A 21,899-nucleotide genomic window follows, 5' to 3' on the forward strand; every position below is an offset into this window, starting at 1 on the left:
GGTAGTGAAGCAGTTTTGTTTAAAAAATATTAGCCAGCCATTGTGGTGTAACAAACTTACAGGAAGCAATGTTGTTTTCATGTGACATGAAAATCATAGTCATAAAAACTATTTTTGACATGTATGGCAAGGTTTTTTGTTTTTGTTTTGTTAATTACACATAATGATTTGTACACACATTTTCAAGTCATTTTTCAAGTCATCAAAACTTCAGACTTTTGGTTAAAAATTGGTATAAATATTTTCAATAAATTATAAATGCAAATGTTACATTTCCATAAAAGTGGCAAATGCATTTAAAGATTTTTTTTTTTTAAGATTTCTCCTTTTTATCTTTCCCTATTTGTCACTGACTTTCTCTCAGCTGGCTATCAAGTGTGGGCCAGGACTGTAGAGGCGTATGTGAAGCAGCTCTGCCACCACGAGCAGTTCCTCAAAGCAGCATCACATCTTGTCTCCATCCATAAACTCTATGAGGCCATCAACCTTTTGAAGAACCACCAGTTCTACCGGTTAGAAACATCACAATAGGCAATTGTGTGTTATGTCAGTGGTGTTTGGCCTGAGCAGAAGGTAACGTTTCTGTTTACATGAAATCCTCAGGGAGGCCATAGCTTTAGCAAGTGCCAGACTCCAGCCGGAGGACCCTGTGCTGAAAAATCTCTTCATGAGCTGGGCTGCAGTGCTTGAAAAGGATGGCCATTATGCTACTGCAGCAAAATGGTGAGTGAAAACAATGTGAAGGTATAAAAACACACGTGGAAGTATGCGTGTAAGATGCTGAGCAACATTTACTAGATCATAATATTATTTGTATAAAATGTAATTGTTGTATACAGTCCAGAAAGTTCAAAACGCACTGCATTAGATGATCCTCAAATACAAGGTTACAATAAAAAATAAAAAAATCACTGAGTAAATAATGATAGAAAAAGGAAAAACTGGTGAAAAATATAGCTGGATCAAGGATATCAACAGGGTTACTCCAGTGTTGGTCTTCATGTGCCCTGCACAGTCACATAAACTAACAGAAAAAAAGAAGCAAAACAGACATAGATGTAGAGACGTACAGTGCCGTGAAAAGGTTTTTGCCCCCTTCCTGTTTTTTTAATAGAAAGTTACAGTTGACCGCAGTAAATCTCATTGCTCCCCAGGGAGTGAATGTGTGATATAAAATTAAGTAATGTAATTAAAAACTACTTAAACTGACTAAAGGAGTATTTTCTTTCTTCACCTGTCAGTTACCTTGCCGCAGACTCGAACTTTGATGCAGCTAAAGTGATTGCAAAGAAGGGGGATGTGATATCGTTAAGGACTGCGGCTAATCTGGCGCAGATATCAGGAGAAAGTGAGCTTGCACATTCTCTCTCTCTGAGGTGCGCCAAAGACTTGATGCTTTTCCAGGACTGGGCCGCAGCACAGGAAGTCCTGAGGACACAAGACTCACTTTTAGTATGTTTTCAGATGTCTTCGCTGTTTGTTATTAGATATACATGTATATTCAATAAATTAGTATGCTAAATTGACACTGATATGAATATTATGCAGGTTTTATAAGTGAAAAAAAAATATTTGGAAGTGTTTTCCTTTAGTAGGTTTTGCTCTTGACACTAGTCTGTTTTGTATTATGCAATAAAAGTGTTACTTTTATCATATTTGTTTTTTTATTGCCACTAATACGTTTTTATATAAGAAAATACATCTTATAAAGCATCTTTCTCTCCTGCTCTTCACAGGGTCACAGGCTGGTGTTCAGTGTTAATGAGATCCTCACTCAAAGACTGGCAGATACAGATGTGGTCACCTGGAGTGTGGCTTCTTCACACACCTGGTCTAAGTCCTGTGAGGAGAACTTCCTTTCCATGGTGCACAGAGTGTGGCAGAGCGAGTTTGGAGTGGCAGCCACTGACCTGGTCCAAGTGAAAATGCTCCATCAACAGCTGAGAACTGTTGAGAATCCTCCTGCCACCACTAGTGTTCCTCTGAAGCATGTATGTGTGAAAATAAGATGCCAACAGATACACTTTTCTGTCTAAATCTAAAATATGATATAATATACAAAATAATGTTTAATGAATTAAACAGACAAAAATGGATGATAATATTGAATGTAGCAATGTCTGTATGTAATATAATATAATATATATTTTTTATTATATTACACAGACAAAAATGGATGATAATATTGAACAGATTAATATCAGTATGATACAATGCAGAATAATACAATTAAAAATATTTTAAAATATTTTATTTAATGAATTTGACCAAATGGTTAATATTGAACATCTGTATATTAAAATATTTTTAATTATATAACATTATATTCTATTTAATGAATTACACAAATGATGATAATATTGGACTGAGCAACATCTTTACAATATTTTAATACAAAAAATGTTTTAATAACCCCATATATAATGTATAACTATTGTATAATTTTAAATATATCATTATTCTATTTGTATTTTTTAATGTTTTAATGTTCATTGTGTAAAACAAGTTTCAAAAAGAATACAGGGTAACACTTTATTCTGATGGTCCCCTTTGAACATTCTGTTGACTATAAATGATGTTGTGTCTAATGAGAGTTAGTTAGAATCCTCCTGCCACCACTAGTGTTCCTCTGAAGCATGTATGTGTGAAAATAAGATGCCAACAGATACACTTTTCTGTCTAAATCTAAAATATGTTATAATATACAAAATAATATGTTTAATGAATTAAACAGACAAAAATGGATGATAATATTGAACAGATTAATATCAGTATGATACAATGCAGAATAATACAATTAAAAATATTTTAAAATATTTTATTTAATGAATTTGACCAAATGGTTAATATTGAACATCTGTATATTAAAATATTTTTAATTATATAACATTATATTCTATTTAATGAATTACACAAATGTTGATGATAATATTGGACTGAGCAACATCTTTACAATATTTTAATACAAAAAATGTTTTAATAACCCCATATATAATGTATAACTATTGTATAATTTTAAATATATCATTATTCTATTTGTATTTTTTAATGTTTTAATGTTCATTGTGTAAAACAAGTTTCAAAAAGAATACAGGGTAACACTTTATTCTGATGGTCCCCTTTGAACATTCTGTTGACTATAAATGATGTTGTGTCTAATGAGAGTTAGTTGACACATAGAGTATCACTAGACTGTTTGCTTAATATCTGCTAACTCTTTATTTTGATGGTCGCCCAACAGACATTCTACTGACTATAAGTATCTTAGCAAGTACATGTCAACATATTCTAACCCTAACCCTACCAGTCTACTAATACTCTACTAACACTCTGAGAGCTCGTAGATATGTAGGTCTAACGTTACTTATAGTCAACAGAATGTGCAAAGTGGACCATCAAAATAAAATGAAATCCAGCACCATTTACTATTATACTATGTTGTACTATTATAGTTATATGTTAGCATTACATCAGCCATTCAGTTATCTATTATAATGTCCACCATTGTCTCTAGATCATTTTTGACCAGAATGAGTTTTTCAGAGACGATACCGATTTTAAAAAAATAATAATAATAATGTTAGATATCTCTTTGATGTCATCATGAAATTCACCAATCTTTCATCTATCTTTTATTCCTCAGCTCTTATTTCACATCTCATTGGACGTGACGCTGTGTGCTTTGAGTCAGCTGCTGTGTGATTGGCCATCAGTTCTAGAGGAGCTACTGCAAGCTCTGACTCGAGGTTATGAGGCAGGACACTTCACACTAATGGCGGAGATGTGCCAGCTGCTTGTAACACAAGGTTAGAGATGTCAATATGATTGTGGTTAGAGATACACCGCATCCACACTGTACAACAAAATCAATTCACTCCAAATGAGCTTTAAAGTGAACGGTTCAAATCAGGGATGGGCACGTTTACACAGTGAAGACTGCAGCATAGCATACAATTTAAGTAGTATTTCTTATTTCTAGTGCTTGCATGTAGGTCTATTTCATTTGTGTCTTTGTTCTATTGTAGTTTTTTTTTATCACTGACTATTTACTTGTCTTGAGTTTGACAGATTTTTTTTACTTTTGTTAGGCTAGTATTCTTTTTTTTTTGTGATATTGAGATTATGAGAATTATAAAATTTCATTGGTATCAAAAATGTTGATATCATAAAAACCTTACTTAAAGCAAAAATAAATATATCATGATCTATATCGTTACCGTGAAATAATATTACTCGTATCGTGATACAAGATTTTGGTCATATTGCCCACTCCTAGTTCAAATCCTTTTTGTAATTTTTCTTTTAATGCAGGTTTGGAGACTGTGACATTCTACAAACAGAAACTAGACTCAACTGATGAAAGAAGCTTGGTAATTTCTCAGAGTGTGGAGGCTTTAGTCTGTTATCAGCTTATGTATAAGAAATGGTGGAACTACAGTGCTGAAACATCAGCTTTGACCAATAACACCATCAGCAATGGTCACCGTTTAACAGAGAAGAACCACAGTGAAGTTGAAGCAAACTGTAACGGAGAAGCTCAATCTGATGTCATTTTCTCTGAGGGCTTCTGGAAGGTTCTTCTCTCTGAACCTCACGCCAATCTTCAGGCCACCCAGAGAGCCATAGCAGAGATTCAGAGGAGAGTGACTAGTCTGATCCAGCAGCACAACCCGTGTAAAGACTCGCATGCGAGCCCACAAGCACTTAGTACTTCTCAATCTGAAACTTCAGAGGATCAGGGAGGATCTTTGAGTGGGAAAAGGTATTTCTAAGGCTGTACCTATTGAATTGTTTGTGCTTTGATTCAGGTGCTTCAAAGAAATCTCTAACAGCTCCTTTTTTGTCTCTCAAAAAGAGAGATTATTAATAATATAAATAATTTTTGTCTCTCGCTTTTCAGTGAATCTCTCTCTACACTGACTGCCCGGGTTGCTGAACACCACAAAGCGCTTGCTGCCATTCCTGAGCTTGTCAATGTAAGTAGCTCTGTCTGTTTTCTTAAATTAAACATTTTAACATGCATAATATTTTAAGGCTGCATGTATTGTCAAAATAAAGAAAAAAAATTTCATAAAAAATATTTTTTGTAATATGGTTTTATAAAAAAAAAAAAAAAATTCCATACAGCAGCTCTAAGTGTTTTTTTTATCAATATTTAATTGCACATGAGATGTATTATATTCATAGATTACATTTTTCCACCCTGTTTTAGAAATACCCATTTCCGGACGTCATGGAATGTTGTATCGTCCTTCTGCACATGGAAAAACACTTTACTCCATTTCCACCTCACATCCACTCCAAAGCAACAACTTTGTTGTGCAAATATGGAACTACAGAATTGCTCTGTAAAGCCTGGAAGAGACTGACACAATAACACCTATAGTACTTAGCATTTTTGATATGCAGTTATTGTTGTTTGATATGTAAAATTCACTTCGACTAATAATGTAATAAAAATCCCCCACAATTTACTGTTGTTACTGAAGCAATCATTCCTGTAATTCTGGGATTACCAAATGTTATTTTGTCAGCCAAACCTCTTTGACCTAAAATGAAGTACCCAAAGAACCACAAGGTTTTAAATTAATATCTCAATAATACGTTTGCATGTTCACGGTTCTCTCTCGGTTAACTGTCACGTTACCAAGTGGTAAATGTAAAATATTTAATCTTTATTTAATCATTTTTTGTTTTATTTTGATTATTTTTTATTACACTTTTGTAATTATGGTCTTTTCATCAACATGCAAACCCCAGTCCTAAACACCCTGCTATTTTAAATATATTTTAATATTAAGATCCAAAAATTGCACATTGTAGTTTTTGCGTAAGGTCATGATAAAACAAGGAGCAACAGATCTTTTTTTCTCCGTATTGTGGTGTACATCTTAATGAAAAAAGATTATCAAAAAAGAGGGGTTGGGGGGGTTTTGGTCTGAATGTAAGCTTAGTTCTTGGTAAGAAAGGGGTGAAGTTTAGACAATGATTTGAGAAGTCTGACATATGTCACAAGAGAGAAGTCTGTCATTTCACTGGAAGTTTCATTAAAATGTATGAGCTCAAAAGAACTTGCATGGATGAATCATTCACAAAAAAATGGTTAGGACGGTAAACTTCTATTTCATGTCAACTTGTCAAGCTGTTACAAAGGGTCATTTTTTCAGAACACATGCCTTGTAAGTAGACATGAGACCATTGTGGCGATAGAAAACATTTTAATACATAACTGCCTCGGAACAACACACAATAAAAACATGTACCACAAACAGTCAAGATTGTGAGACGAACAAATTTAAAACTTACATAGGACCAGTGGACTCAATTCCCAAAGATGCCCCAAACCTGAATCTAAAATATATTCCTTACAGAAAAAATGCTTAAAGATAGCAGTTTCTTTTGGAAGTTTTGATTTTAATATACATGCTGGCATATTTTAAAAACAACCCCACAGTCATGTGTACCAACAGTGAGAGGGCATTTCCTCTTATCTCAGTAATGAATAAATCTTGAGCCTTTCTAGAAAATATGAAAACATTTCTAAAAAGGACTGAGCATATTAAAATGCCTTGAGTCTTGTAAGCCGTATGATATACAAGCGCTGGTCCCATGCTTAAAACAATGGTGTTTTTAATACTGTAAAACCAGATAAAATTTTCAATTTTCAGCTGATGGGTGAAATACGATCACATCTGGAGTCCTGGAACGTTGCAATGTGATGGACTACAAAGCAGAACAGAATCTGAGATTAGCTTGTTTGCATTTCCCAATGTCCCTTTAAGAATGCATGAATCATTTGAAATCATCTTTGTGAAGAACAGGAAAGAACAACATCTGCTGGGTGGGATTAAAACGAGTGCATCATCTACTAGATTTTGGTCAGTGCTTGTTGTTGGTTTCCTCCTGCGAGGAGTTAGAGATTCCATTCTGACTTTGAGAGGAACCTGATCCCAGGCCATAGAGCCGCCCACAGTACTTGGCATCGTCAATGTTGTCTTCAAAAAACAACTAAAGAAAAAAAATAAACAGGACAACGGAATAAATGTTAGGACTGATCAGCTAAAATCCCATTATTCACCTATGGTCTCATTTAGTCAATATTAACCTCTTTCATGCGGAAGAAAGCCATTCCAGTGAGCAACGAGTCTGAGCCAGCCTGATGCTGCCTGCCGATCCTTTTTAGCTCCAGCTGGTCCGCCACCTCCTGAAGTCCACCCTAAACACAGCAAAAATCATCTTTTTTTTTTTTTTTTTTACAATAACAGTAGATAACATCTGTACAACATAGGTTACTGTATTTTTCATACCTTGAGGTTTTTGCAGCTCTTCATAAGATATTTGACATCGTAAATGGCTGGGAAGAAAAGGTTTAAGATCTGAAAGAACTCGTGTTCCTCTTCTGGCAACCGGGAATCTGTGAGCAGCTTCACCAGGTAACCAAAATCATACCCACTAGTGAGAACAGAAAGTGCATAAAAACCTTTAGAACACACTAGATGTGCCATTCAAAATACCAAATTTTTAGGAATACAAGTCATGTTTATTTTATTATCTGAAATGTGCTCCGACTTATATTTCAAAGCAACTGTCAAAACATGTGGATTTGCGCCGAATGAGAGAGGTACATAAGCCCAAGTTGATTTGTATAGTGCATTTCCAACACACTGGTAGTTTCAATTTTCCTTTAAATAAATTGGTTTAAACTTGGCATTTATAATTAATACATTTGGAACACAATTTGGATTTCCCCACACAGATTTCACATCAGGTTTAAGTTGGTCAAGCAAATTCACTGCACAGACCAGCAGAAAGCTGCTTGGTTTGTAGTTATGCACCAAAATTTTGGCAACCAAAAATATTAGTCTGCAACTGCAAAAAAAAAAAAATTTCGTTTTTGGAAATTGTTTGAAGGGCTGAAATCACTGAACATTTAATGATCGACGACGTGTTTTGACCATAGACTGTATAAAAACATGGACATAGTGTCCGTGACGTCACCCATAGGTTTCTGAAGAGTGTTTTTGAAGCTCAAAGTGGGCGGAGCCGGACGTCGCCATCTTGGCAGCGCGTCACTCCCGGATAATCGAAAATGGGCAAAGAGGTGGGAGCTGGTTGCTGAAACCACGCCCACCAATCTCGACAGTGGGGACAGCAGCGGCAATCCACCTGTCACTCAAGTGGCCACGCCCTTACCAAAATTGTTTGGCCGAAATATCGAGAGGTGACTCACTGCCAAATAACTTTACTATGATTGGATTATCATCTGTGAACACGACACCCTGAACATCATACCGAGTTTAATTGTCCAAATTTAATGACGTAAATTTTATTTTCAATTGATGACTAAAAAAAAAAACCTTTAATTTCAGTTTCTGTAAAAAAAAATTCATAAATCATTTTGGCGCATCTCTACAATCATACCAAGTTTAATTGTCCAAATTTAATTAAAAAATTTAATTAATTTTATTTTTGATTTGACTGAATAAAAACTTTAATTTTAGTTTCATTCTTTCTGTAAAAAAAATCATTTTGGCACATCTCTACTACTTTAAAAGGGACTTTTGCGTCAGCTGCATTTCATACATCATACATTATTGATAATGGACTTTCTTGCTAATTTTCTTGAATGTGACCACACCTTAAAATTGACTTGTCATTAAAATTATCTTAATATTTTAAAATTATCTTAATATTTTAAAATTATCTTAATATTTTAAGAAACTTCATCAAGCTTAAAATAGCCATGAGTCTACAAGGGTCTTCTCTGTGATATAATGTTTTTGTTTTGTTCTGCAAGTTGGTTGCACCACATGACTTCGATTTAGCAGACACAAGTTTTTTAAATATTAAAAAGCAGTCAGTAAGGGATTTTTATTAACAAATAATAACAGTCAAATACGAACTAAATTTTCTTTTTAACAATTTCATAATCAGGTTATTTTCTTCATTATGATATCAGGACAGTTTTATCACCCTGATTTTTTATTTATTTATGCTCTAGCCCAAAAATTACAAAATGTACAAAAATAACAAAATTAAAAACCATCTCAGAAGAGATGTATTCAAGCCGATAAATAAATCTGGACAAAAAAAAAAGTCATTCAAGTCAAGTTATGTTACCTGTGAAACGAGAGCCACTTGACATTTTCACAAAGCACAAGGCCTGATGTCATCAGGAGCTCTGCGAAGTAGAGTGTGTCGATGCCCTCCTCCTCATGCTTTTTAAACTGCAGTCCAGAGTTCTGGAGGAGGTCTATGGAGTCCTGGGAGTACATGTCCTCTCTGCAAAACACAGGCCCAAACAACACCAACCATTACTACTAGTATCATTACTGGTGTAGCGTCTGGACCAATCAGACACACCATTTTTCATTTGATTTAACAAATCAATTATTCATTAGATTAACAAACATTCACAGACCCCTCACCCAATAAACATACTGGGTGCCAAGTTGTCTGTGAATGAGGCCCAGGACCCTGGTCCCCATGGCAACCACGTATGTAGTTAATAAAGTCATTTATTTGTATCACACTTGACGTTGTTCATTGTTTACTCATAACTGGCGTCCCTAATCATGCAGATTTATGCTGCAGGCTCTGTGTAGAATTGTACAGTAAGAAAGTTATTTCCCTTAACCAGGAAATTAACGTTCTTAGAATTGACAGACAGTTGACCCTGAGAGGTCAAGTAAATATCTACAGCGGATCTAAATATTTATAATTAATTATAACTAGTTATGATTAATTATTCATATTTCCCCATGAGCTGATTCGCTACACTGGCTAAGGCTAAATCTAAAAATACTGGGATAAGCAAAGGATAAGCAAGTAATGCTAGACACCTACGTCAGATTGAACTTGAAGTTGAACTGCCATGTTGTGGTTCCAGGCGGGTAGTCTCCATCTTCATTCATAAACGTCAGGCCCAGCTGGATGATTTTTAAAAGGTCCACATTGCACCTTAGGAGCTGGTACTGATAGTCAACAGTACTACGGAACTCTCCAATGGGACGAACCACCACACCGGGAAACTCAGTGTCCTGACGTACAGAAAAAACATCAAGTATAAATCGACAGACTGTGCAAAGCACAAAAATGCAGCTACTATTTTTGTTAAATCCCTTATACGGGACTTGCGATTTTTTTATATTTTTTAAGAAGGCCTTTAGGCTGACCAAAGCTGCATGTATTTAATACAATTTACATTAAAAGCAATAATATTGTGAAATATTACTTTAAAAGAATTGTTTTCTATTTTAATGGATTTTAAAAGTAATTTATTCCTGTGATGGCAAAAAATTTCAGCAGCCATTACTTCAGTGTCACATGATCCTTTAAAAAACATTCATGCTGATCTGGGGTAAGTTTAAAAAAAAGAAAAAGAAAAAAACTTTTATTCTTTAAGGACACATTAAACTGATCAAAAGTGACAGTAAAGGCATTTATAATGTCACAAAAGACATTCCTAATAAATGCTCTTCCGATCTTTCTATTCATCCAAAAAAAAAAAAAAAGTATCATGGTTTCCACAAAAACTTTGCTGCTTAAATATTTTAAAAATGTTTCAGTGTTAAATCATCTTATTAAAATGATTTTTGAAAGATCATGTGACACTGAAGTCTGCAGTAATGGCTGCTGAAAACTCAGCTTTGCCATCACAGGAATAAATTACATTTAAAATCATATTCAAACAGAAAACAGTTGCTTTACATATTTCACACCATTACTCTCTTTACTGTATTTTTGATTAATAAATGCAGCTTTGGTGAGCATAAGAGACTTCTTTCAAAAAATATTTAAAAAACTTTAATTATTCTAAACCTTTGACCGGCAGAGTAGATGAACAAAAATTAGCTATTTGACCCATAACGCTGTTTAAATAAGAATTTTTAAATTATTATAGGACATTTATGTTATTAGACCATAGCAGACCATAATGGAACATCAACACAGGTGCACACACACCATGGCAATGTAGTTGTAATTTTGAATGATCTGTCGGATCTTCCTCATCTCCTCATCCACATTGCTGGCCCAGACCTCACAGATAATCTGACTGGTATCTGCAAGTGCGGCTGGCATGATGATGATGATGAAGGCTGAGGACCTGATCAAGTATCCCAGCGATCCTGAAGCTCTCACAGGCAAAAGAAACTCTGCCAGGAAGAGCAATTAGGTTAATGAGGTTTGAATCAACTACCGTGGCTTTTATTCTGATTTAACTCTTGTAAGCATGGAAATATTAGAAAGAACATACATTTTAACGAAAGACTGGTGAATATTAATAACATAGACAATGTTTGCAAACTCCACCAAACGACTACCCAAGCAAATCGAATCTTCAATTTGAGTCTATTAGGGAAAAATATTTAATTCACCTTCATAGTGGAAATACGACAAAAGCAGGTGAATATTAATGAAACACTGCTGAATATTAATTTAATATTAACATGCACAACGCTTCCAGACCCAAATATTAACTAAAAGTTAATGAATATTAACTCACTTAAGGTTAATATTCACAACTCAAACAACTGACTACCTAAGTATCTTCCAATGAATTTCCAATATAAACGGTAATTAACTTATTTGATTAAACATATTAACTGTTCATAAGCCGGTCATGTGATATAAAAGAAAATTAACCATAGTTTTGTTGGATGGGAATGATATTAGCTTAAAATGTTAGCATCTGTTTGTCTGCTGTCGCCAAACACATGAACAGACAACATTTGCATTACAGCGAGACTATGAAACGCTATCTAAACAAATATCATATTGCAAAATGCAAAGTTTCAGAATGACTAGTTACCTGGCAGGAGTATAGTTGTTAGATGTAGGTGTAAAGCCGCTGTGCAGCTGGACAGCTAGCAGCGACTCTAAACACACACAGCGCGCTGCTTCCGGTCCTGCGGGATTGTGGGAAAACAGCCGCCAAAACTAAAGCCTATCATTCAATCATTGGCAGAGCAATATGTAAAAAAAATAAAATAAATAAATAAATAAATAATAATACTAAAACAAGAAATAAAAAAGCACAGGCTAGTGTCATTTAATTACTTAATATATTTTATAGATAGATAGATAGATAGATAGATAGACAGACAGGCCGGCAGGCAGACAGACCGTTTAAATTTAATTTTTTAACTTGAATGTAACGGGCAAGAGGTTGTGTGAGTGTTTGCCATGCATCTATAAGCAAGTTTGAAAAACAGTACCATCTGTGAACTGTATGGAATTTTTACAGCCAAATATAAGTTTACAATCTTTAAATATACATGTTCAAACATAAAATGCAGTAAAAAAAAAAAAAAAAACATATATATATACAGTTTATATTTAATATTTATAGACCAAGGAACTGAGAGGATATTAGTTACTGAGTTTGTCATCTAGATGCGCCCAAGAGACAGATCCCCTGCGAAGACCTCATCACCTCGACGACCATCAGCACAAGACCTCGGGAACCAGACAAGTCCTCTGCACCTGTGTGCAGCCTGGAATTAAACCATGCCATGCTGGTTTTGTCTTGCCAGAGGAGAACTGGCCCCCCGACTGAGCCTGGTTTCTCCATTTTTTTCACTGATGTAGTTTTGGTTCCTTGCCATTCTCGCCTTTGGCTTGCTTAGTTGGGGACGCTTGACTGATTACACAGACACTATTGGAAGAGAGCTGGATGATGACATCCTGAATCATCAATGAACTGACTTTAGCTGGAAAAATGACTCTTTGTTATTGTCTTGTATTATTGACAAACTATTTTCCTGTTTGACACTGTACAGCTGCTTTGACACAATCAGTATTGTATAAAGCGCTATACAAATAAAGGTGACTTGACTTGACTGAGCATCTTCAAGATCCACAGAGAAGACCAAGTGCGCCAGAAAAAAAACCTGATCTTTGATGCAGATCGTAAGTATCCGAGGAGTTGACCATAGCAATAAAATATATTTTTTCACTAAATATATACAAAATTTCAGTACATTTACTTTTTCACACTCAAGGCACACGCCAGCTTTACAGTTCAGAAGATACACATTTGAAGACAATGCAAAAGTCTTTCCAATAATCTTGTGAATCTCGGTTCCCAGTATTCTTTGATTTGATCACAATCCCAAAACACATGCATCACTGTGCCAATGTCTGTCCCGCACTAGAAACATAATTGAGAAAAATTGGGGATTTTTTTATGAAGGCAGACTGGGGTTAAATAAGTCCTGTGAGTAAACTTATAATTTTGTTCACGGGCCGAAATTGAAACACCTTTGGGGAAAACGCATGTACGAACAGATAACCACTCCTCATCACTAAAATTTGATCCTAAGTCCTTTTCCCATATCACCCTCAAAGAGTCAAAAGTTGAAGGACCAACATTGGACAGCAATGTATAGAACTCAGAGATTTAGCTATAATTTTATAATCCACATTGTTTAAGCTAATTGGGCAATAAGAAGAACAACTCGCTGGGTCTTTGTCTTTTTTCAGAAGCAGGCTAATAACCGCCAATGACCAGGATTCAGGCATAGAATTTGAATCTAATACTGTATGCATTTTAAAGCATAAATGGAATCATTTGCTGAAAATGCCCCATATTTTGCCCATTTTTGATATTGGACTATAAGTAACTGCACATAATAGTTGGAATGAGAAGAAAATCTTATTGGCTTCAAACATTTCAGTACAGGTAAATCTATTATTAGGAATGTGACTGTACACATACAAACACACAAAACATTATAAAGATTAGAAGAAAGAATTTTTTTAATATTTGTTGTGAAACTACAAAACATACTATTGTGCTGGTGATATATTTACAATTCTGGTTGACAGTACAGCGTCGATGATAAAATTCACAGCTTTCAGACGTCTCACAAGAAAAAGAAAGACAGCACACCCAAATCGCAAAAGTGCAATAAATACAAGCTGTACTTCTCAAACCATCTCTGTGACCAGATCAGGTTCTTTTTCCATCGATACAAGATAAAAAAAACAAAAAAAAACAATATTAAATGCACTGGAGTTTATAAAAGTCCTACTGTGAACAATAAACAAATCATTCATGACTACCAGCATCAGATACTGACAGCATTTTTTTTTGTTTCCTTGTGATTATTTTGAGCAAGTATTACATGATTTATGCATGATTGGACCAAGCGTCCAAATAAAAAATGCAAATATTGTGTCCTTATGAACCACAGAACTGATAGTTGAAGAGCACCTAATCAATCAAGACAACTCTCTCCAACACATACTGTGAACGGTAGATACTGTACGACCAGTGAAAACATAAGACATTTTCTATTGTTCGAGTACTCTCAAAATGAGATAAACTGTAGTGCATCCAAGTAAACGGTACAAATTTAAAGGGGACCTATTGTTTCGCTCACATTCAAATAACCGTAAATTTGTAAAAACTGTAAATCTTAATTAAAAATGCCAATGTGAGAAAAATGCACATCACACAGCAGCTTAACTGAGCTGGGATGTAGTCTATGTTTGGCAGTGTACTGTCTTAACCGGGTCTAATCTATGAAAATAATACATTAAAGAAGAGAAATGGAAAAAAAGGAAATGTTTGTACTCCCATAAACTAAGTTAAACCACCGAGTACAATGGCTTCAAAGTGAAATCTATATGATGCTTCTAGATATTAGATATTTGGCTAAAAGCTTTGGGACAGCATTTCTGTGGGGTCTTAAGATTTTGTTTATAATGTGCCGCCATCAAAAGAAATGTGCAATCTCCATCTCCTAAACCAATTTTAGCCAAAATTACACTGGAGAAGAAATTAGGGTTTCATAACAAGAGTGCTAGTACAAGTTCAGTTCCGTCTGTATGCCACTAGGTAGAGCAAGAGACTAGACCATATGCATTTGTGCACTGCAGATGAAGGAGGGCTTCTGGACCATCCTTTCCAGACTTCACACTATAGTTTCAGACATTGTGGTATCATTTTGGAGCATATCATAGCCCGGTTAGTCATAAGGGTACAACTACGCAACATAATGATTGTAGAAATAACGCTATTCCAATGACATATTAGTTGATCTGAGGTTGAGCCAAGGACAGTACATTCAATATTTCCTTGAGGAACAAAGACATAATAAAGCACAGGAGGATCTCTTTAAGAATATAATTGTACATGGGAAGGCGTACCAACAGGGGAGCTGAGTGAACGCAAAACAAAGATGTCGAGAGCACAAACGACACCTTAGCCAAGTAAGTTGGAGATCAACTGGAGATTTGACGTAACATTTAAATGTGAGCAAAATCCATGAAACTGGGCTGGTAATAGCATTCATAACTGGTTAAATTAGGCCAACATTATGTACAAACAAGGTAAATCAGCATCAAATAAAGGGTTGCATCAACTGGGGCTTTTTTAAAGTGCTACATTCAAACTAACATCTTGGTCTGTGATGCAAAGCTATTGTTCAAAAGGGGTTTTAATGACATGGTAGTAACATTCATAGTCATCTATTATCAAGATACATGCAAAGTGTTCAGTTAAATCCAATTTTTTTTGTATGTAGATGAAGAGTTTAGTGAAAATCAATATTAGATTAGCATAGAGGGAGTGCTCATTTACATAATGCAAATCACTAGTGACTCCCTCCGTCTGAGGAGTCTCCAAATGTTGCACAAACAGATCTCTGCAGTGGCGTGCGATACATTATTAAGTGTTTACAGGGAGAGCTGGGAATTATCAACTGCGTGCCTTCACAGCTTTCAGTGCCTTGGATGTGTTGAGGTTTTCTTGCCGCAACAATTATACGTTTCCAAATTTCAACACTGCTCTTCATAAATGGGTCAAACTCACAAAAACTGTCCAGGTCTTATTTTTCTCCAAATTCAAAAGATGAAAAATAAGAAATTACAAACATGACACCTTTTAATGGCCATTAAGGATTTTGGATTTTGATTTAATTATTTTCAGGTACTAGTCAACCGAAAGGCATTTTTCTGATTACTGTAAAAAAACAAAGATCAAATTTGCTATACATTATGATAGTATTATGATGGTATTTAATTTAGCTCTTTTCTTAATTACAAAAAATAGTCACAGTAATTAGAGAAAAAATTATTCTCATTACAGTAATGCATTTGACTGCCTAAAAGCAATGAGTTTTTCCTTCACATTATAGTATTACGAATTTAGGGAAAATGTGCTTAATTGTCATCATAAATAATCTTACATTACAAATCATTTTATGCAAATCCTATGCAAAATATAATTTCCTATTTTTATGCTGTTTATGGGGTGAAATATGTTACGTTTTTTGAGATTCAACACACCAAAGACTCCTCTAGTACTGGTAGGTAGCAATTACAATAAGCTTGAGAAATGTTAAGATATTGGCTTTGACGTAAAGGAAATTATGCTACTATTACAGTAGGTTATTAGTCACACACAAAGCTGAGTTTGTAGTCTGGAGCTAACCTGTAGACGGTTGTGAGGGGTGTTTTTAGATTAGAAGAGATCCAAACCAGTAGAAATGAAACACTATTAGAACATGCCACTGTAGGAACTAGAATGGGAAGTTAAAGCCTAACAAGACGCTTAAAGTTTTCCAAAGACGCAACAAGAGCTAGTATATGGGATAGTACGATCTTAGCTTTCACAATGTGCTTTTTTGCTTTATTCTCTATATTGATGCCTTTTCTATTAAAGTGCTTGAACTATCTGATATTCTACCTGAGAGTCTGTGGAACTAAGTGCAGTTTCTACATCATTTTACGATCATTTGCACTAACGTGTGTTTTGTTTGCATATGCAATTAACAAAACGAACATGGAGAACTGTTAGCAATCAATTTAGTCTACTAACCGGTCCAGTTAACTCATGCTTTAGATTCATGCTTGCTAACATCTGTAACCGTTTACAAATTTGCAAAAAAAAATAAAAATAAAATATATATACGTTGAATATGAATGTGGACAGATGTGCTTGTTTTAGAGGGAAGTGACTGGAATAGCAGGATTTACGCCCGCTCATTTTGTCCTGAACCCTTGTGCTATGAAAAGCAGTACCGTAAGTATTTGTATTCACATCTTCAAGAGTTACAGTAAGCAGTCCTGCCCTATTAGCAGAGCAGCATGTTTCACACTCGTTTCAAAGACGAACTGGTGTTTTTGAATGACCAGTAAAATACCTAGTACAGATACCGACATACTCTTATTAGTAACAGAACATGGTGAAATTAAAAAATAAATCTATCTAAAAAAACAAACAAACAAAAAACACGGATCTATACAATTTCAGTTGAGAGTTAAAACCCAGTGTTTTAAAATGACATTTTTCCTGCCCAACATATATTTTCCCGTCACACCATTCTTCATAATACAGCCAGATGTCAGTTTTGTCTCCATGGAAACAGCAGTTGAGATGGATATCTGCTACACGTCGTCAGCTGGTAGGTCAGGAATGTTTATCTTTGCTCTGGTGAAGAAGGCCATCTTCTCTCTATGAGAGATTACAGCAGACAATAAGTATAGCTTGAAACTGAATGATGTCAGATATAAAACAATGGAAGGGTTATTACTTATTAGCTCTGTTCCAAATCATAGTGAGCTGCCTACCCAGAAAGAATTTTAAAGATGCACTCCAGATGTGATGGCTATTAATTTTGTAACTTGAATGTGCAGGGCTTTCAGTGTTATTCGCTTCCAGTTATTTTTAGCTGTACAAAGCTCATTATGCTGCTTTATACAGCAAACTGGTATTATTTACCATATTATTTTAATGTATTGTCAAATTTACAAACACTGATTGGTAGCGTAAATAGTTTTATCATTTACTGCACTTTGTTATTCTTCTAGTCATTTACCTATAGAAGCTGACGAATCAGAAGTCTCACACATTCACAGAAAACCTTTGCATTGCAAAATAAGGTAGATATACAAGGCAATCCTATGAATTAAATAATAAATAATAAAAAAAAAAGATCAATGTCGTTGAAAATGTATTATTTCAGCCCAATATTTGTGCATGTCATGTGTTTTTATGCTAATGGACCCTTTTCACATTTCTGGGGTTCTTGGAAGCCAAAGTTGTCGTAGCTGGGGAAATTTCTACGGTGGTAAATGGAAATAAATTTGCCATTTAATTAGAAACACACATGCAGCAGCATTACCTAGTTTTCTGTAATTGAATTCCAAGGTAATATGACACAAAGTATATGTTGTTAAAGACAGCGTTATAAATGTACATTAATTTAAAAAATTTTTTTGCTACATTTACACTGTGAATAACTGTGGAAACGCATTATCACAGTCTGTGACAAGGGTCCATTACAGTATAGCGTCATTAGCAACTTCAAACTCTATTGGAGTCAATTGTTGATTCTAGACTTCTGAAGAGGACTATCTGAGCAATACATGCAGTTGCTGCCTATGTAGAGTGCTCCAAATAAGTCATTTAAGAGCTTCCATTTGACTTTATGATGCTGACAAGAAGGTAGCTGCCTACGTGGCCATTAGACAGCATTGCAGCTCAGTAGATTTAGGAACTGAGCTATATTTTCCAACAATAACCTAAGCTTAAGATAATGCATAGGATCAGTTCAGAAACAGTGTTTTGGATAGGTAGCAACAGATGCCCACCTAAAGGACTGGACCCCAGGAACCTCTTTAAGGCTCTGTCCACGAATCTTGTGCACATCCTTAGCTGCTGCTCGCATCATCTTCTCTACCCTCTGTTCCTGTAGCTGCTCTTCCTGGGTCTAAGGAGAGAGTGGCAACACAAATTCAGATGCTGTAGGTTGTTTAAGATGGCCCAAAAACACGCCATTTGTGGATTTGTTATTTCTGGAAATCTGCTGGGGCTCACCTGTCTCTCTGTATGTTTGAGCAGCAGACGGAAGCGCTCGTCCTCCTGTACCCATGTGGGAAGGACATGCTGGCCCTGATGCCGGGTGCTCTCTAACTGCTCCTTTAGCTCCCGCAGCACACGCAGTTCCTCGTGCAGTCGGCTGTGCCGTGTGCGAGTGACCTGCAAGTCCAGCTCCAGATCCAGAGAGGTGCGTAGGAGCCCGTCCAGACCTTTGACCTGCATCTGCGGCTGTGTGTGATAGAGAGAACAAAGGGGTGACATTCACTGACCACTGTATTGGTATTGTTATATTGGCACATATAAATTAAAAGTATTCAGTATCATTCTTCTGTGTGTTCATTTAGCGAAAAAAAACAATGTTGAAAACAAAGAATCTGAAACTGCTTGGCAACAATAGCCATTTGATTAAAATGATGGCTCTTATAATTGAAAACCAAACCAAAACAAAACACAAAAACCACAACAAAACAATTAATGAATCAATCACTAAAAAAAACAACACAACAAAACACAGCACAAAAACATTAAGAGTTTGTAGAGCTAGGTGCAGTTTCTATTTCATTTTACAAACATTTGCACTACTGTGTCTTGTTTGTGTGTGACATTAACAAAATGGACATGAAAGGCTGTTAGCAAGCTATGTAGTCCACTAACCGGCCTAGTTAACTCATCATGCTTTAGTTTCATGCTTGCTTACATGCTTACTATTATTATTTTTATTTTTAAACTATATTCATCCAAGCTTAGTTAGTAGCCTACATCTTTAACCACTACACCATTTACCTCACCTTTGTAGACTGGGATATGTGATCTTCATTTTTAAAGAACTTAGGAGACTTTAAAGCCCGTACTATAAATCATTGAAGCTCTCTGTAGTCCTCATTAAGCAAATCCATTCAAACTTTCAACATCTTAGTGTCTTTAAAAGACTCAATGTAATGTGTCTCCTAAGGCACAGTGAGAGCAAACCTGACCTTTCTAGACTATTTAAGGGCCTGTAAAGGGGCTCAAGCAAACCCATTTCCTCACTCTGAGACTGTGCTTCATTAACACTGACCTCAGGTCAGTACAGAAATGAAGGTATTAAATATTAAACTCCAGCTAAAAAGCTTAAACTCCCTTTTCTAATGAAAACGCTTGGCTTTAGTGTTGGTGAAAAGCATTCAGTTTCCTAAGAAAAACCCAGTGGATCCCTGAGTGGAATTTGATTCTAACCCTGATGTGCAGTTGAGATTAAAGGCAGAGTAAGGGATTTCTGGTAGCCAATGTTGATATTTGAAATCACCAAAACAAACACGCCCCTACCCCAAAAGGGTCTTGCCCCTATTTTGATAGCTCCGCCCCACATATACGTACGCAACCCAGGCAACGATTAGTTCTGTGAAACAAAGCAAAACCAATGTTACACCGTGTCTACATCGGACGTGAGCGGCGCGGCGCAACAAATCCCGACAGAAAACTGCTGCCGGGTTCTATTTATGACGTGCTGACACAAATTTCAAATGGTTTTCAACGGTCGTTTGATCGCGTCCAGTGTAGGCAGACTTTAGCTGTTGTAGACACGGTGTTACTCACCTATTGAGAAGAAACAAAGCAACCTCGGCGTCCGATCGCAGGCCTCCGCTCCTTGAGTTCTCTCCAGCGCTGGAAAGCTGATCCGATATTTATCCGCCATCTCTATCTTTCTGTCGCTCGGCTCGGCTAATGTGTTCCATGCACTGAACGCGCCCTCCTCCACATCACGAGTAGACACGCCCCTTATTGCTGATTGGCTACAAGTTTGTTTTGCGATTTGGCCCGAATCAGTTTTCTAAAGTGTTTTTGAAAAATCACTTACTCTGCCTTTAACTACACAGTTTTTATGCTTGGGGTCCCAGACATTTTCATATTGTATTTGAGCTCCCAAACATTTTTTTTTCATGGTGGATGGTTGAAGCGTGTTTATCGAGTTTAGAATGAGTTCTCATAAGATTAGCAGAAGCCAGAAAGCATTAAACTAAATGAGTAGATGTCAATATATAATATGTTTATGTTACCTTCTTCATTCGAACACTGCGTCTCTCTGAGGCGTTCCGGACGAAGGGAGATTTCTTAGACAGGGTGGAGCTGTCACTGTCGCTGCGGTTGATCTGGTAATTTGGTAAGTGTGGGCATTGGTAAAAATCTTACAGGAATAGTGAGCTCTAATACTAGAATCAATATGTACATATATTTGTGTATGTGTAACTGTGTTCTTACCCTGCAGATATACTGGCTCTGAGGTCCAGGGGAAAATGTCTTGGACCGGATGATGGTGTTTCCTCGCATAAAAGGGTTTCGCTGATGGACATCATGTCGCCGCTCCTTGGGCCGAACTACAGAAGCAGAATGCAGGAGACCATCCACACTTGTCTCTTTATTCACCTAATAAGGCAAAGAGAGGATGTCAGCAAGTTTCATTGAAAGAACTCCCATAAAAGCAATGAGAAAGTTCTATGTAAATTAATCATTAATGCCACCTTTTCCGTTATGACAGCTGTTGGTCCAGGTTTAACTGGCTCTTCCGCCTGTTCCCACTGGCAGTCGTCGGGGTAGAACTCCTCATCCTCCTCACCATCACTACCTTCTTCATCCACAAACACGTCACCATCCAAAGCCTCTGCGGTGCTATTATATACAAACATATACCATTTGACACCAGGGTTATTATTAGGGTTGGGAATCGCAGGGTACCTCACGATACGATACGAATCATGATACATGGCTCACGGTATGATAATATCACGATACCGCGGTTTGGCGATAATCGATATATTGCTAGACAATCCTATAACGATACATCACGATATCTGTCTAACTATGAAAACTAAATGCCTGTGAAAAGGTTACGTGCAAGTTCTCTCTTTATTCAAGTCCAAACTGTTAGAAAACAGCACAAAAGTTCTGTAAATCAAATTTAACATGCTAAGTAAATTAATCATTTTATTCTTGGACTTATTAAAAGCTTACACTTTTCTTTGTGTGTAAACCAACGCATTTAACTGCTTAACAACTTTATATATAGCCTATATATAAACCTGGTACATTT

The 21,899-nt window shown here is 36.0% G+C and overlaps 3 protein-coding genes across 3 annotated transcripts in view; 1 reads left to right on the plus strand and 2 right to left on the minus strand.

The window, feature by feature from the left end:
- LOC107728760 (gem-associated protein 5-like) overlaps positions 1–5,769 on the plus strand; it is a 21,232-nt gene extending 15,463 nt beyond the window's left edge. Inside the window, exons 21-28 of the mRNA XM_016539041.1 lie at positions 365–512; positions 604–723; positions 1,242–1,452; positions 1,737–1,991; positions 3,644–3,806; positions 4,312–4,762; positions 4,898–4,976; positions 5,213–5,769. Of these exons, the coding sequence (XP_016394527.1) occupies positions 365–512; positions 604–723; positions 1,242–1,452; positions 1,737–1,991; positions 3,644–3,806; positions 4,312–4,762; positions 4,898–4,976; positions 5,213–5,377 (1,592 nt within the window). The 3' untranslated portion in view covers positions 5,378–5,769. The remainder of the gene's footprint in view (positions 1–364; positions 513–603; positions 724–1,241; positions 1,453–1,736; positions 1,992–3,643; positions 3,807–4,311; positions 4,763–4,897; positions 4,977–5,212) is intronic.
- A 432-nt stretch (positions 5,770–6,201) lies between these two features.
- On the minus strand, positions 6,202–11,940 carry LOC107728764 (CCR4-NOT transcription complex subunit 8-like). Its single transcript, XM_016539044.1, has 7 exons — positions 11,813–11,940; positions 10,966–11,156; positions 9,847–10,040; positions 9,121–9,282; positions 7,308–7,452; positions 7,106–7,216; positions 6,202–7,008 (listed from the first exon to the last, which is right to left on the minus strand). The coding sequence occupies exons 2-7, from the start codon at positions 11,080–11,082 to the stop codon at positions 6,880–6,882; spliced, it is 858 nt and encodes a 285-aa protein (XP_016394530.1). The 5' UTR covers positions 11,083–11,156; positions 11,813–11,940; the 3' UTR covers positions 6,202–6,879.
- Positions 11,941–15,378: 3,438 nt separating this feature from the next.
- LOC107728763 (protein KIBRA-like) overlaps positions 15,379–21,899 on the minus strand; it is a 50,474-nt gene continuing 43,953 nt past the window's right edge. Inside the window, exons 17-22 of the mRNA XM_016539043.1 lie at positions 21,331–21,478; positions 21,071–21,235; positions 20,869–20,961; positions 18,830–19,060; positions 18,604–18,722; positions 15,379–17,464 (exon numbers count right to left, since the gene is read on the minus strand). Coding sequence (XP_016394529.1) covers positions 17,398–17,464; positions 18,604–18,722; positions 18,830–19,060; positions 20,869–20,961; positions 21,071–21,235; positions 21,331–21,478 — 823 coding nt within the window. The 3' untranslated portion in view covers positions 15,379–17,397. The remainder of the gene's footprint in view (positions 17,465–18,603; positions 18,723–18,829; positions 19,061–20,868; positions 20,962–21,070; positions 21,236–21,330; positions 21,479–21,899) is intronic.

This window comes from Sinocyclocheilus rhinocerous, unplaced genomic scaffold (assembly GCF_001515625.1).
Source record: "Sinocyclocheilus rhinocerous isolate Xijiao unplaced genomic scaffold, SAMN03320098_v1.1 scaffold2322, whole genome shotgun sequence".
In the NCBI taxonomy this organism is placed as follows: domain Eukaryota; kingdom Metazoa; phylum Chordata; class Actinopteri; order Cypriniformes; family Cyprinidae; genus Sinocyclocheilus; species Sinocyclocheilus rhinocerous.

Bases quoted from the DNA above. Each gene is read 5' to 3' on its own strand.
- LOC107728764 (XM_016539044.1), bottom strand. From the start codon at position 11,082: ATGCCAGCCGCACTTGCAGATACCAGTCAGATTATCTGTGAGGTCTGG. The intron at 9,283-9,846 runs GTAGGTGTCTAG...TGTGTTTTGCAG, and splicing joins AACTTCAAGTTCAATCTGAC to AGAGGACATGTACTCCCAGG. The intron at 7,009-7,105 runs GTTAATATTGAC...TTTTTTCTTTAG, and splicing joins CTTTCTTCCGCATGAAAGAG to TTGTTTTTTGAAGACAACAT.